Raw genomic sequence first — 16,455 nt, 5'->3', positions numbered from 1 at the left:
TACCACAAAAAAAAAAACAAGAAACTTCCTGGTTCAAGACCTCATTTATCTTGACAGTATCAATTGGGAAATTCCTTGTTACGATTACAGTGTCTGTTGCACAGATTGTCGAACCTTTTCCAAGAACTTTCCATATAAGAGGCTAATAGACCACTCAGCGTCTTCACATTGACAGTTCCTGCACGGTAGTCTTTTTTACCTGCCCCATCTTCTTTCCTTTCATTTATATTTGTTCTTTTTGTGGATTCTCCAGCAACATTACTCTGAAGCCCTGTATAGCATGTTTGCTGTAGTAGAAAGTATATGCATTTCTTTTGCTCTTATCTAGACCCAAAATATGGACAAGGCCAATTTGGAGTAGAATAAACAGCTAATCTCCATAGTTTTATGGGCCTGTTAATAACTGTTCTCATACTCAGATCAAAATGGCCAAACATAAGGACCTACCGTGTCCAGAAGGGGTTCTCCCTAGATGGGTGAAATAGATTAACTTGCCCACATTTGCTAGGTCCACACACATTTTTTAAAATTTAGTTATTTTTGGCTGTGTTGAGTCTTTGTTGCTGTGCGCGGGCTTTTCTCTAGTTGCGGCGAGTGGGGGCTACTCTTCGTTGTGGTGCATGTACTTCTCATTGCGGTGGCTTCTCTTGTTGCGGAGCACGGGCTCTAGGCGCGCGGGCTTCAGTAGTTGTGGCTCACAGGCTCAGTAGTTGTGGCTCCCGGACTTAGTTGCTCCGCGGCATGTGGGATCTTCCCGGACCAGGGACGAACCCATGTCCCCTGCATTGGCGGGCGGATTCTTAACCACTGCGCCACCAGGGAACTCCCCCACACATTTTTAATCACGCACTCTCTACTCTCTACTTTGGTAAGGCTCTTTTTTTTTTTTTTTTTTAATTTAAGCTCAACTATTACATGTTTGTCTTGGGGGCTGATGGATTGTATTATCCTTTGGAGATCTCTAAAGTACACACTTTATTCTAGGGAGTAATTGATTCAGAAAGAATGGATTTTGAGCTGTTGCCAGATGATGAGCGTCAGTGTGTAAAATGCAAAACCACATGCTTCATGTCTGCCATCTCCTGTTCTTGTAAACCTGGCCTGCTTGTTTGCCTGCATCATGTAAAGGAATTATGTTCCTGTCCTTCTTATAAATATAAACTGCGGTGAGTAGGAAGAATGATTTTTTTTCTATGGAAAACACTAAATCCTTAGTGTGAAACATCTGATTTTCTCCAAACCCCCATATCTCAGAGCTAAGCCTGCTATTCTGTTTCCAGGTATAGATACACTCTGGATGATCTCTACCCCATGATGAATGCACTGAAGCTTCGAGCAGAATCTTACAACGAATGGGCCTTGAATGTGAACGAAGCTTTGGAGGCGAAGATTAATAAGAAGAAAAGTATGTGGTATATAGAAAGTGTGACTTAGTGATTGGCAAATTGGGACTGATTGTAACATAGCCAACTTAAAGTTATCAGCAAATGGATTACTTGAAGCAGCCTGACTTAGCCCATCTGTCCAGCCAGGTTTGGACATTTAGCAGAGGTTTTAAAGCCAAGAGTGAATGAGGCATATGTCCTTACATCAAAGTGAAGTCTTGATATATGAGTTTTGCAGGATCGTGTATTTAACAAATATCGTATTGTTACCAAATAACCTTTACACCTCTTTGTCTCAGAAATAAAAATATTTCACATTTTATATGGACCTTTAGAAAAGGTTTTTGTTTGTTTTGCTTGTTTTTGAACTAGATCTCAGGACAAAGACAGCATATCATTAAATTAAGAGTCTGTGAAATGCTGGTTTATTACTTCTTAGTTCTAGTCAAAGTCTCTGTCTCTTGTTATTACATTTGAAAGTTACTGCTTCCCTTCAAAGCGTTTTCATTTGCTTTCCTTTCTGTCGCTCAGCAGGTGACTCTTCCCTCTCCTGTTTAGCGGTGGGTGCAGGTCACTGTCTCTGAGCCCACCAGTTCCCTGCCAGGTGCAGAGTAAAATGCAGGAGGAAAAGGTGGTTCCAGCCACAAGAAGAATTGCATTTGCTATTTTGACAAGGCAGGGGTTCTTTGTTTCTTAAACATTTTCACATTGAAGGGCAGCTCTAGGCACTTTTTAAAGTATTCCACTCTCAGCCAAAAAAAAGAGAACAAATTTATTAGAGGTAAAGCATTGCAAATATCCATAGGTAAGAACTGATCAAATCGAACCTCCCCCTCTGTATTTCATACCAGTATTTCATACATAATGATCACAGAAAAGGTGATCTTTTCTTTATTCCTAGGCCTCGTCAGCTTTAAGGCTTTGATTGAGGAATCTGAGATGAAGAAATTCCCGGACAACGATCTTTTACGTCACCTCCGCTTGGTGACACAGGACGCAGAGAAATGTGCCTCTGTCGCCCAGCAGCTGCTTAACGGCAAGAGGCAGACGAGGTGGGCACTGTGCACGCCCTGGCTTGGGCTCTTCGGCAGCCTGTTGTGGCTGGTTTTACCCATGACGTTGGAGTCTGGGGCTGGTGGGGAACCTGCTCTCATGCAGTCTCCTTGGGCCTTTGTCTGTCTAGGTATCGATCTGGTGGAGGGAAATCCCACAATCAGTTGACAGTGAATGAGCTCCGACAGTTCGTGAGCCAGCTGCATGCCCTGCCCTGTGTCCTCAGTCAGACGCCACTGCTGAAGGTACCTGGATGGGGAGGTGGGGGTGCCCGCCTTCCTGTGTTTTGTACACAAGCCCAGGTCACATGATCAAGTTGTCTTCCCCTGTGGTTAATTTGTACATTTATTTGCAAATGCTTTTAGTAACCCGTTGAGTGGTACGTGTATATAAAGAGATTGTAACAGGCCTGCAGAGGAGAGAGACGGTTGGAAATTTTTACCTTTCACAGTGACCACCAGCTACTATAGTTGATACAAGTCTCTCTTAGAGTCACTTGTGTAACTGTCAGTTGGCTTATGTATTTATTACCTTGTTTACCTGTATTGTTGCTAGATTCAAGTGAAATGGCAGAGGGTCATGTTGAACATGCACTGAAGATTCTGAGTTTTCAAGAAGCCAGTTACTGAAAATATTGTTTTGATGCAACAATCTGTGTTTTTTAAGGATCTCTTGAATCGTGTAGAAGATTTCCAACAGCATAGCCAGAAATTGCTCTCTGAAGAGATGCCCAGTGCCGCTGAGCTGCAAGACTTGCTAGACGTCAGCTTTGAATTTGATGTCGAGCTTCCCCAGCTTGCTGAGATGCGTGTCCGGCTGGAGCAGGCCCATTGGCTGGAGGAGGTGCAGCAGGCTTGCCTAGACCCCAGCTCCCTCACCTTAGATGATATGAGACGTCTCATAGACCTGGGGGTGGGTCTGGCCCCATATTCAGCTGTGGAGAAGGCTATGGCACGGCTTCAAGAACTGCTCACGGTATCAGAGCACTGGGATGACAAAGCCAGGAGTCTCCTCAAGGCCAGGTAAACAAGCATGCCCATGCCTCTGCCCAGGGAAGGCTGGCACTGCATCCGTCCGGGAGCACGGAGCGTGGGGAGTAGGGCGGCATGTGGGCACAGTAGCTGAGCTGTGTGTGCAGAAATAGCTGAGCTGTTCGGAGCTGCTTCGGAGCTTGGGCAAAAGAATATTAATTTCTTTCCTTGCGTAACCGATTGTGAAATGAATGGTTCAAATGGAAATACCTTTTCTAGAGTTGGTTTAATGAAATTTCCCTGGACCTCGAGGATAACATCTTTGAGAGAAGAAAGCATTTACAAATAAGTGGAACTGTTTAAACCCACAGTTAATGAAAAAGATCCCAAGGAGTCTTAAAGAGAAACATCTGAGAGTCAGTGTGCACTGTCTTTAAGATGAAAATAGTGCCGTAATTCTCCACATTAGTGCTGTTGCTTTGTGACCTTATTTATACGCGAGAGATGGGTTGGATTCAAGCTAACCATCCGAGGGGAGAAGATGATTCCCTCCCTATTCTTGCTTTCTGTCTGACAGATCTTTACTATTCCAACTGACAAGATAAAGTACAAGAAATACCTAGGTTCCAGACATTATTTTGTAATCCTAAAATAGTGGTCATTGAGCAGAGAGTACAAAAATTTTGGGTTCTGTGCTTTTGGTATGTTGATATCCTGGAGATTTTAAATTTTCTTAGTGAAGCTGTATGAGTCTTGATAGCGTATCTAGTTTAACATAACGTAAATTATCCCTAAGTTATCTTTTGCAAGTGGAAGTTTATGGTTATTCCAATGTCAAATCAGAAATAAGTAGAACTTAAATGCTTCACTGAGTTATTTGCTATTCTGAATTTCCTTTGAAGTGATTTTTCTTTTTTGTGGCAAGCGGGGGCTATTCTTCGTTGAGGTGTGCGGGCTTCTCATTGCAGTGGCTTCTCTTGTTGCAAAGCATGGGCTCTAGGCGCACGAGCTTCCGTAGCTGTGGCGTGCAGTCTCAGTAGTTGTGGCTCACGGGCTCTAGAGCACAGGCTCAGTAGTTGTGGCGCAGGAGCTTTGTTGCTCCGCAGCATGTGGAATCTTCCTAGACCAGGGCTCGAACCCATGTCCCCTGCATTGGCAGGTGGATTCTTAACCACTGTGCCACCAGGGAAGTCCCTGAAGTGATTTTCCTATTTTCTCTGGTAAGTAAACCACGAGAAAAGTGAGCCACAGTGTAAAAGCTGAGTAGTGTCATTTTGCTTTTGTAGGCCTCGGCATTCATTGAACAGCCTTGCTACGGTGGTTAAGGAGATCGAGGAGATCCCCGCGTACCTGCCCAATGGTGCGGCTCTGAAAGACTCTGTGCAGAGAGCCAGAGACTGGCTTCAGGACGTAGAGGCCCTGCAGGTAGGTTTACAAAATGTCCCATGTGTGTAAGTGCGTCTGTAAAGAGCAGTAATGTAAACACTTGCAAAGGGGAATATGTTGGATCTCACTACGCAGGTTCAGTGTTTGGGTTGGCCGGATTACTGATTCTCTTCAACCTTGTGTAGATGCACTTAACCCACCCCATCTACTGTCCTGACTAGTTGACTCAGTATTTAAAGCTTAGGTAATTTAACCAACCTTTTCTGGGAGCTTGGGACCCTCCCATAACAGACTTAATTACTTGGTTGGGGTTGAAGAAAAAGAGCTAAAAATGAAGTTGTGGGAGAAACACAGTTTCTAACGTCTGACAAGTACAGCTATCTCTTGCTGGCTTGCCAACTACTTGGAGTTTACATAATGAAGAGTAGCAGATTCAGTGAGTCTTGATACATGATTACATGGCCAAACTAGGCCCTCAGGCCCAGGACTTTCACCAAGTAATGACTTAAATGTGCTCCATACCTACAAAAGCAGTGAGATGAGCACGTTCTAAAGTAACTGTCCAAAGTAATCAGCACTGAGTATCTGTGCCCCTGTGCTAGATGTTGTACTTGCTAAGACTTACTTATAAGTTAAAATAGAAAATTAAATTCACTTGTAACATTATTAAGGTATAGACAGAATATATTCTATGTTTTTCCCAATTTTCAGCTGGATAACTTCATTTGAAAAGTGGTTGGTGGGAGTGTCTTCCTTTTTCTAACGATCATAAACCAGTGGGTCTTACGGGCCTATTGAGAAAAAAGATCTTTGAATTATTTAATGGGATAGGTTTTTAAAATTTTAATTTATATTGTTCTTGAGGCTCAAATTCTGTTTTGTTGAATCCATCAGATTCTAGGAATAAAATACCATCTGGTCTTCTGAATATCTATGTAATTTTAAGTGGTGCTAATTAACCAATTGCTAATGAGAAATGCCAAACAGGACAGTTTTAGCCACGTGTTTTCAACAAAACATCTGGACATCTATTCTTGTTAATAGGGAAGAGAAGATACATTGTTTGATAAATATTACATAATTAAGGGGTGACCCCAGCCCGCCAAAGAAAAAACCAAGGAAAGTGTTTGCTGTGTACATAAACTTCCCCAGTGAGGTTTTTGATGCAGGCTCTTGTCTGTGGTTGTTGGAACTGTAGTGGGTACAGTCACGGTCCCCCCTTCCACTCATGGTTGCTGGCAGCCAGAAGGTGAGGTCATGACAACGAGGAGAGGTGAGCATATGAAATCAGAAGCAAGGACACATGTCTGGGTGGGTTTGCTCCCTTCATGTGCTGTAATGTATGTACTACTTAGTACGGTGTTTGCAACAATGTCCATAAGGACGAAAAGCAAGTTTTGCTCCATTCCTGAAATAATAGCCTGGTCTTTCCTTGCGTCATATATTTAAGGACTTGCAGAGAGGTGTGACCAACAACAAGGAACCTCTTCGTGTTTAGTGGATTATTTATTTTAAAAGGTCATCCAGTATTCTGCTGTTCACTTAGGGAGTACTCCATATGTTTCTAAATGGAGTACCATAGGCATAGCATATAATTTGTGAGTCACCTTTTTACGCATCCAGCAGAATACCTATGTCCTTACAGTTTCAATCCTGTGAGAATAAATAGAAGGCCCCCAGGTGATTCTTAATGAATAATAAAGTTGGAGAGCCAGTGGGCTTTCACAACTCATTTTTTGTTTCCTCAATAATCTATACTGAGTTACTGTAATTCATCATTGGTGAGTGAATTGGAGTAAAATATTTGTTTTGTTGCTTTTCTTTCTCTAAGTCAGTATGGAAATCCTTTGAGTTATTACAAATTTACATTTCTGTTGAATTTTTTTCACACCATCCATAGGGACCAAAATGACAAGTGAATTGACAGGGCATAAACAGTCTGAACAAAGGGAGCACAGTATATGCCAGGTCCAAAGTTGTATCCATGGGCCCAGCACAAAGTAGGTTCTTCCTTGTCGAGTGGAAGAACCCACACTGCTCCACCTCCACCACCATCGGCCAGCTGGCAGGTTTTGTCAGCACCCGTCCGTGAATTTAATATGTTGAAATCATGGGGTAGGCCTGGTCCGAATGGTACTTTTCCCACTTACATAGAAGTAATTTTTTTCTCCTTGATTTATTAGGCTGGAGGACGTGTGCCAGTGTTAGACACACTGATAGAACTTGTTACACGAGGACGATCTATCCCGGTGCATCTGAATTCTTTACCGAGACTGGAGTCACTAGTAGCTGAGGTTCACGTTTGGAAAGAATGTGCTGCTAATACATTCCTGACTGAGAATTCGTCCTATTCTCTCTTGGAGGTAAGTTTGCAGTTAGCCCACCTACAAGACCTTGGGTCCCCTAGCCTGGCAAAACATGTAGTCCCTCACACACAGAGGTGGCATCACTGACTGATCTATGCTCTAGGAGTTACTTTTCTCAGTGGAGCCAGGGAGATTCTTCTAAGTTTCTACTGAAACTTTCAATTGAAACTTAGAAGAATCTTAAAATGTTTTCTGCATATGTTTAGGGATAGCATTCACTGTCTAAGGAAGAAATTTTCCTCCTTGAAATTCCTCAGTTTGTTGAAATTGGACGTTTAACCTTGGCCATGCTTCACCACTTGCTTTTAACAAGCTCAATAAAAGATCTCATCCACCTCTCAAAGTACTATAGTTGCACTTCTTGTGTTTTTTTGTAAGCTGATGCTGGTCACACATTATGACTGGGATCATTCTGTATCACATTTTTTTACTTACTGTTTGATTGAATCTGGAATCAAAGTCTGTCTTTTTGTGAGATTTCCTTCTTTCTTTCCTCCCTCTCTTCCTTTCTTCCTTCCTTTGTAGAAGAGAGTTTCTGGCTTCAGGGAGGCATGTTACACAGAAAATACTAAGAAGCTCACATCCTTCCCACTCCTTAGGCTTTTATTTGGTGACTTCCTAATGCTTCATCTGAAATCCATTTTACCAGCGGTGGTGCTTTGTCCACATTAGGTGCTGTGTCCTCGATGTGATATTGGCCTTTTGGGATTGAAGAGGAAGCAGAGAAAGTTAAAGGAGCCCTTGCCAAGTGGCAAGAAGAGAAGCCCCAGAGTAGAGAGTCTGAGTGACCTGGAGAGAGCTCTGACTGAAAGCAGAGAGACTGCTTCAGCTGTACGTACTGGGGTTTTTCCTCCTCTTTTCTCCATGGGGGAGGATAATTTCTAACTCTTCTCTTACTTACTGGTCATATTGGGAAGGCAAGTAGAAGAATAACTTTAAAAGTACTCTGTTTTACCAAAACGACTTTGGGAGAATTGTCATTTGTAAAAGTTTTGAATGGAAGGTGCATAGAGGTGCAGAGGATTCAGGGAAGGCCTCCCAGATTCAGAAATAGTCTTTCCAGTGCCCAAGGCTTGGTCCAGGGATGCAGACTCAGGACACCCAGGCTAACGGATATGTGAACTGCAATGCCAACTTACTAGTTTACAACAAGAAATACACCTAAAAGGGTACTGGATACTTGAGTCTGACCTGCATTTAGCATAAGCCCTGTTGATTCAAAGATTGTATCATCTTCAGGAAGGTGAAGCAGTATCTAGCTAATGTTTAGTGAGCAGAGTATCAGAACAGAAGAAGATAGCTATGTGATCTGGATGCTTTTTGAAAATTAAAAAAAAATTTTTTTTAATTGAGCTATAGTTGACCTGTAATATTATATTAGTTTCAGGTGTATAGTACAATGGTTCAGTATATGTATATATTGCAGAATGAGCACTGTAAATCTAGTTAATATCCATCACTACACATGGTTGCAATTTTTTTTTCTTGTGATGAGAAGTTTTAAGATCTACTCTCTTGGCAACTTTCAAATATATAACATAGTATTAATGACTATAGTCATACCATGCTGTACATCACATCCTCAGGACTTATTTTGACCTTTTGATCCTTTTCACCCATCTCCCCCACCAGTTGCCTTTGGCAACTGCCAGTCTGTTCTCTGTATCTGTGGGGTTGTTTTGTTTTGTTTTGTTTTTGTAGATTCCACGTATAAGTGAGATCGTGCAGTACTTGTCTTTCTCTGGCTTGTTTCGCTTAGCATGATGGTCTCAGAGTTCATGTTCTTGCAAATGGCAGGATTTTCTTCTTTTCTGTGGCTGATAATATTCCATTGTATATACATACCACATTTTCTTTATCCATTCATCCATCAGTGGACATGTAGGTTGTTTCCATATCTTGGCTATTGTGAATAATGCTGCACTGGACATGGGGGTACAGATAATCTTTTCAAGTTAGTGTTTTCGTTGCCTTTAGATGTATACCCAGAAGTGGAATTGCTGGGTCATGTGGTAGTTCCATTTTTAGTTTTTAAGGACCCTCCATACTGTTTTCCACAGTGGCTGCACCAGTTTACATTCCCACCAATGGTGCACGAGGGTTCCCTTGTTTCCACATCCTGACCAACACTTGTTATTTCTTGTCTTGTTGATGACAGTCATTTTAACAGGTGTGAGGTGATAATCTCAGTGTGGTTTTGATTTGCATATCCCTGATGATTAGTGATGTTGAGCATCTTATCACATATCTGATGTCCATCTGTATATCTGCTTTGGAAAAATGTCTGCTGGATCCTCTGCCCATTTTAATTGGATTTTTGTTTTTAGTAGTGGTGATGGTGTTTTGTTTGTTCTATTGAGAGGTATGAGTTCTTCATTGATTTGGGGTATTGACCCCTATCAAATTATAATTTGCCAATATTTTCTGCCATTCTGTAAGTTGTCTTTTCATTTTGCTGATGATTTCCTTCCCTGTGCAGAAGCTTTTTGGTTTGATGAAGTCAGACTTTCAGGATGGTTTTGAAGGCACAAAGCATTGTCCATCCCAGAGCAGGAACATAGCTGCTACTGGGCCTGGGCTCGTCCTTGGTCCAGGCACCTTCTTTATGGTCTGATCCTTCGTAGCTGCCTGACCTCTCTTGTGATTGACATGGGATTGCCCTGATGTGTTTGTGTATTTTGACACAGACTTTCTTTGGCATGTTTGTCCCTTACTTCAGGCTCTAATCAGATGCGGCTGCCTGAGCATAATTCTGGTGTTTTCAAGGTGCTACTTTCCACTGTTATGTGGTTCGTTTTTGTAAAGACACTGTCTTGATCTTTGCTTGTCTGGTCTTGCTGATCTAGTCTGTGAACCTCTGTACATTACCTGTTGATCACTTTGTGATCACATAACCCGTATATGCCGCCTGTACATTGTTTTTAGCTAGAAAAATAAGTAGGTTTCTTAAATATACCAAAGGTTTGTTAGGTGGTTTACTTCTAGATCTGTTTCTTCCCTAATCCATCATTCATACATTTTCTTCTCTCATCCAGAAGAGTCGATGTGGCCTTAGGACTCAGCTTCCTCTTCTGGTGAATCGGGATGGATCTGGTGGTGGCTGGATCCGATCATCGAGAATGGTTTAACTATGACAAATTAACGTTTTAAGGACTTGCTTATAGGAATAGACTTGGGAAGGGAATGGTTCCTGAAGCCTGTAGTTTTTATTTCTAAAGGGGAAGGCTCAGTTTTAAAGGCCTATTTTTACCCCCTGTTGCTCTGTATTTCTCCTTCAGTGAAGTATTAGGATTTTGGTGGTCCAGCCTTCCGCTGTGGAAGATGGATGTGTTAAGTTCGAGGGGGTAGTGACTAACTCTGACATAGCTAGTGATTTGAATTGGTCACCCTTAGGCAGCTTTTACTTCATGGTGTGAGGTGAATAAATCTGTAATGCCTGGACTGGTTTATGTAGTGGGCGCCTGGTCTGTTCACGTAGAAGTCCCTTGTATGGACAGCTTGCACATACTGGTCAGAAACATGTTCAGTGTCACTTCAGCTTTTTGTTGTGAAGCTGATTATGTTTGTGTTTTCAAGTCGCTTATACAGATAAACTGAACTCAGAACTTTGCTGAGACATGGCTCTCGTTTTAACAGAGAGAAAAGACTTTATAATGAGTATACTTGCCACTTTCTGCAGAAAAGCGGCTTGCTTTTATCTCTGCCCTAGTGATCTTACAGCGTGTGAGTGTGTGTGTGTGCATGTGTGTAAGGGAAGTCTGGTGAAGTGGTTCTGTTTCTTTCGTGAGGGACCCAGCTTCACTACACACAGTTCCGGTGTCCAGCACACATGTAAGGTGTAATGTTAAAGGCAGTAAGAGACACAGGTTACTACGGCTGTTTAACAGACTTTCTCATCTAAAATGCCTTTCTGGAAGAACTCAAAAGCTACTGGAACTGAAAACAAATCGAAAACCTCAGAAATTAGTACACCCAGACTGTGAAAAGCCTGTATCTTTCAAGAGAGGTACATTTTCTAAGAGAGAAATGTGTGAGGAATTTGGACTTGGAAGAATGGTGTGTGTTAGGTAGCTGCTCACACTGAGGGTTTGCTGGGTGCCAGTCAGAGCGTCTGTCACACAGCCCGTGTCATCGTCGTGGCGGCCCTGTGAGGTGGGCACTGTTACCGACTCTATACGTGTGGAAATTTAGCCACAGTGGGATGTTGTTGCCCACCTGACTTAGTGAGGCAGGCAGAGTCTACTCTGGAGCCCGGTGTTCTTAGCCACCAGGACCCTAGTTTTAGGAGAAGGCTGAGTTCTCTGTGACATTGTCCCTGATTGTTTTCTCCTTTCTAGATGGCAACGCTTGGGGAAGCCCGCTTACGAGAAATGGAAGCCTTGCAGTCTCTCAGACAAGCCAATGAGGGGAAATTGCTGTCGCCAGTCCAGGATGTGGAGATGAAGGTCTGCCTGTGTCAGAAGGCCCCAGCTGCCCCCATGATCCAGTGTGAACTCTGCAGGGATGCTTTCCACACCGGCTGTGTGGCAGTACCCAGTATTGCGCAGGGCCCCCGGATCTGGCTGTGTCCCCATTGTCGGAGGTCAGAGAAACCTCCATTAGAGAAAATTCTGCCCCTGCTGGCCTCCCTCCAGCGTATCCGAGTTCGCCTTCCTGAGGGAGATGCGCTGCGGTATATGATTGAAAGAACCGTGAACTGGCAGCACAGAGCCCGACAGCTGCTCTCGTCAGGTAACCTCCAGCCCACGCAGGAGCGGACGGGCTCAGGACTGTTATGTGGCAGACGGCAGGCCGCAGCAGGACAGGCGCCAGAGACAAGCAAGGTGAGCCGCAACGCTCCTTCGCTGGTTATCGGACTCAGCTCTGTGCCTTCTTCCGGAGCCGGTAGCTCTGGTGGTGCCGCCGGTACCAGCGCCCGCTTTACCTTCGAGGGTTGCGCGCACCTGCCGCGTTGCCTCAGTTCCCTCTGCTCCCGATAGCCGGGCACGCGTCCTGTGGAGCAGATTTCACCTCTTCGTATGCGCATGGGATTTTTCCATTGATGTGTGGGAACCAGATGTGTTTCTTTGTTTTTGTCTTTTTTTGCGGTACACGGGCCTCTCGCTGTTGTGGCCTCTCCCGTTGCGGAGCACAGGCTCCAGACGCGCAGGCTCAGCAGCCATGGCTCACGGGCCCAGCCGTTCTGCGGCATGTGGGATCTTCCCGGACCAGGGCACGAACCTGCGTCCCCTGCATCTGCAGGCGGACTCTCAACCACTGCGCCACCAGGGAAGCCCCAGATGTATTTTTAATATACGTGTATTTTAAAATTCTTTGCTTGGCTGTTTTTTTCCTGCTTCCTCTCGTGTAAGTCACCGAGGAGAAAGGGAAAGTGCCTCCTCCTGTCTCTGGTTGCCTTTTGAGGAAGAAGAGCTTTTGATGTGTCTTGAGTGTTAGTAAGTTGCTTCAGAGCAGAGGCGGTGCGTTTCATACCATCTGTGGTCTTTCTGCCAAAGCCAGATTCCCCTGAGTGTCACTGGGACGGCCGGGCTTCTGTCTTCTTCCGTGGGAGACAAGGAGTGCAGCCAGGCAGGCAGTACTCAGGCCTCTCATAATGTTAACCTGGTGACTTCCAAGTCTGGCAGATTCTCTTGCAGATACTACGCGTCCCTTGTGCTGCACCAGCAGAGATGTGTGAAGTGTAGGAGTTGAAGGTCATACAGATTAGGGACAAGGACAGAAGATTGGTCTCTGTTGTATTTGTTTCCTTGTCTTTTTAAGTTCTCCCCAGGCTTCTGAAATACAGTGCCTGGCACTTAGCAAACGATGTGTTACATTTCTGTCTCATAGTTGAGTTGTGGGTATTTGGGCAGCCTACGCTGGAGACATTTGTGTTCCTTACACACGATGTGCTAGGAGTTCACCTATGTTAATAAAAGGGAAAGGCACAGCTGTTATTTACTTAGTAATTTGTGGTCAAAGGACTGTTTCTCCCAGCTCCTCTCATAAGCTCTGGTGAAGGTGGGGACGTGGGTGTGAATGCTTTCTGGCAGTTCCTCAGTTGGTTTACCCAGAGTGGGTACACGTCTGTGTCAGTCGGGTTATAATCTTCAGAAGGAGGATTACCTAGAGATTAAAAGGCTGTGTGATCTGTTGCCACGCAGAGAAAATGACTTATTTCCCAGTGGTGCTCTTCACCTCTGCAGTCAGTCCAGGTACAACCAGGAAGACCAAAGGCTTGGTGGATATGAGTTGGTTTGGCCAAATCTGAGATGCCAGGAGACTTCTTTCAGTTTGGGAAAATCAAGCCTTTCTCTTTGCTGGTTGCTGCCTGATAACCCAAGCTACTTCTCTTGGGGTGGTGGGAGTGGCTTCAGCCCTGGAGAAGCCTCACTGTGCGATGTTCTCCTTCCGCCAGCTATCTCAGCCTCCTGCCTCCACGTCCTTCTCCTTGCCCGGTGCCTGGGACAGCAGAACCTCATATTTACACTCTCCCTTCTCTGCTGGACGGAGCTGTATCCCCCTCCATGGTCTGTATTTATTATTATCATCACCATTATTATTGTTATGATTTTGAGGGCTGAAGAGTAAAAAGTGATGGTGCAGTAGGTTTTTGTTGCAGATAAACTAGGAACCATTAAAAAGGATTTTATCCTCATATGTAGGATATGGATTACTATGTATTTGCAAGGTAGGAGAAGAATCGTAGTTAAAGGCTTATAAATGCAAAAGAAACAGAAAGGAAGTCTTTATATCCGTTGCTTTCAGGGATGAAAGGGTTCGTCCCATGCCAACTGATAATTAAACACCAAGCATCTTGGTCATCAGATGCTAAGCCATGGGTTCCCTTGTTGCTTCATTACTTAGGAGACTTGAGGGGGCTCTAGAGACCCTGCCTCCTTCCTCCTGTCCTTCCCTGAGGGCAACTCTCCCCCATGAGTTGTGCCTGGAACCTTGGGCCCACTCAGAGTGCCCAGGCCCTGGCTCTTCTGTGCTTCTGTGAAAGCAGAGGTATCTCCCTCCTGCATCAGCGGGAGTCCTCCTAGTCACTGATGGACTTACACAGTCCAGTTTGGGCCTGCTACGCTGTGGCTCTGGGCCTGTGGAGTGAACCTCACTTGAAGGGAAAGGGTGGTAATGGGAGCGGTGGTCTTCCTCCACTCATGTCTCAGGTGGGTGTCACCGTGATCTGGTCTTGTCTCCGACAGGTCTAAGCCCAGAAGTGAGTGAGCTGTTGATGGAGGCCCAGCTGCTCCAGGTGTCCCTTCCTGAAATTCAGGAGCTCTACCAGATGCTACTCGCAAAGCCCAGCCCTGCGCAGCAAGCTGACCGCAGCTCTCCAGCGAGACCCAGCAGTGAGAAGGTGGGCGTCGGGGTCTGGGCGGCAGCGTGCTTCGGAGTGTCATCATCCTTCAATAGCTCGGGGACGAGATGCTGTCTTTGGTCCAGGAAAGGATGCAGACCACCTGCCCCACAGCCCTGCTCCAACGGCTGTCACTGAGCACTTTGGGCTCACAACTTGGATTTTGATGCTGGTTTTTAAGCCACTGTGTGAAATTATTTTTTCTTTTTAGCAAGGTGTGCTTCTCATCATTTCCATGTGATAATAGCTAGAAGCAGGATTATTTTTCTTCAGTAAGAGAATTACTGTAGAGATGAAAATGTAATTATAGCTGGAAAGGCCTTTGGGATAAAGCCTTCATTCTTGGAGTCAACATGTAACAAATGCTTTAACTCTTCTAAACCAAACCCAGCAGCTGGTGTGAGGACCAGGTGACTAGACCAAGGGTACCCTTTTTTTGTTTGTTTGTTTTTTGGGTATTTTTTGGCCACACCGCACGGCATACGGGATCTTTAGTTCTCTGACTAGGGATTGAACCCATGCCCCCTGCAGTGGAAGCAAGGAGTCTTAACCACTGGACCGCCAGGGAAGTCCCAAGGGTGCCCGTTTTGAGTGCTGACTTACTTGAAGGGGATAACTAATAATGTCCTGTTTCTTAGCAGCGTAAGATGCTGCTGCTGCTGCTTCCTGTGAGTGAACTTGCTGACCTGTAACATTTAATGCCCCTGAGAATGTAGTCAGATAGGGAGGAATCTCACTGAAAACAGCATGAGGGCAGACGCTGGCATTTAGGATTTGTTTTTCATTATGACACCAAATAGTGTAGCACTGTTATCAGTTGTGTTCAGTTAAGGCACCTTCCTTCTATAAGGGGTGGAGATGTGCATAAAGAAGCAAGGTATTGCCTTGGTTCCTTAGCTGTCTGTGGGTTAACACCTAGATAGAAAACACTCTGTGGACGTCAGGGACTTCCTCGTGGGTTTGGCCAAAAAAATGTGGCATCTCCCCTCTCCCGGAGCTGGTTGGCTAATTTGAAACGAATTGTGTCTGTGACATTTCTGTTTTCCAGTGTTGCTTTGGTAGACTAAACAGTGAAGTTAGGTGGTCCTGTAGGATGTGAAGGCGGGGGGCGGTGCAGCACGTGTCGGTGTCGATGGGGAGCACCCGCTTCTCGTGCAGCCGGTTCTTGGCATCACTGGTTTTGGCGAGGGGCTAAATGGAGTTTGCCATCTTCCACCCAGAGTGACGGCTGCCGTGGGAAGCGAGACGGAGTCAGCGGCCTCGAGAGCAAACTGAAGAGACGCCTGGAAAGAGAAGGTCTCTCCAGTGAGCGGTGGGATCGAGTCGCCAAAACGCGGACCCCTAAAAAGAAGAGGATCAAACTGAGCCACCGCAAGGACACGAACAGTTTCAAGTTAGAGCGGGCACGTGGCCATGAGCTGGTCCCTTCTGCCGACACTCAGTCCCTGCCCGCAGACGCGTCCTGCTCGGAGCACGAGGACTCTGGGGACGAGGACGCCGTCTGCCCGGCCGTGAGCTGCCTGCAGCCGGAGGGAGACGAGGTCAGTGAGGTTTGGGCCGCGGAGGACGTGCGTTCCCTTAACTCAGAAACCCTGTAAGCTGCAGCTCGCCTGGCCGGGTCTCTCCTGCTTACCTGCCTTGAGCCCATCTGAGTGGATTGTTCACCCTCCCCCACTGGTACCTCTGCTCTCACATCGCTCCTGGGTCTTCTCCCTTTTCTTGAAGAAACTCTTCCTCTGCCCTTTTTCCTTTTCCTGCTCCTCCAGCTTTCACCGCCCAGCGCTAAGAAGGTGGGAGGGATGCTGCTGCCACGCCCTTTGCTTCCTTGTCACAGGGCGGCGCTGTCTTAGCCCCAGAGCAGTCACCACTTGAAGACTGGCTTTGACTCGGTCGCTTGGGCTGCTGTGCCCGAGGTCCCAGTGCTGGGGCAGTTGCCTGCCCGGTGTCTGTCG

The 16,455-nt window shown here is 45.4% G+C and overlaps 1 protein-coding gene across 4 annotated transcripts in view; it reads left to right on the top strand.

Annotated features, from left to right (window-relative positions):
• The window catches only part of KDM5B (lysine demethylase 5B), a 77,607-nt gene that overhangs the window by 59,361 nt on the left and 1,791 nt on the right, over positions 1 to 16,455 (top strand). For 3 of the 4 annotated variants that reach the window (XM_033415958.2, XM_033415955.2, XM_004285385.4), the window contains 12 exons: positions 985 to 1,166; positions 1,281 to 1,405; positions 2,287 to 2,437; positions 2,569 to 2,683; positions 3,105 to 3,460; positions 4,696 to 4,834; positions 6,979 to 7,158; positions 7,834 to 7,992; positions 11,499 to 11,984; positions 13,559 to 13,670; positions 14,349 to 14,503; positions 15,724 to 16,044. In XM_033415958.2, coding sequence (XP_033271849.1) covers positions 985 to 1,166; positions 1,281 to 1,405; positions 2,287 to 2,437; positions 2,569 to 2,683; positions 3,105 to 3,460; positions 4,696 to 4,834; positions 6,979 to 7,158; positions 7,834 to 7,992; positions 11,499 to 11,984; positions 13,559 to 13,670; positions 14,349 to 14,503; positions 15,724 to 16,044 — 2,481 coding nt within the window. The remainder of the gene's footprint in view (positions 1 to 984; positions 1,167 to 1,280; positions 1,406 to 2,286; positions 2,438 to 2,568; positions 2,684 to 3,104; positions 3,461 to 4,695; positions 4,835 to 6,978; positions 7,159 to 7,833; positions 7,993 to 11,498; positions 11,985 to 13,558; positions 13,671 to 14,348; positions 14,504 to 15,723; positions 16,045 to 16,455) is intronic. The other variant, XM_033415956.2, reaches the window with a different exon arrangement.

Source organism: Orcinus orca, chromosome 1 (assembly GCF_937001465.1).
Source record: "Orcinus orca chromosome 1, mOrcOrc1.1, whole genome shotgun sequence".
Lineage (NCBI taxonomy): Eukaryota > Metazoa > Chordata > Mammalia > Artiodactyla > Delphinidae > Orcinus > Orcinus orca.
This window is presented reverse-complemented; position numbering and strand designations above follow the sequence as displayed.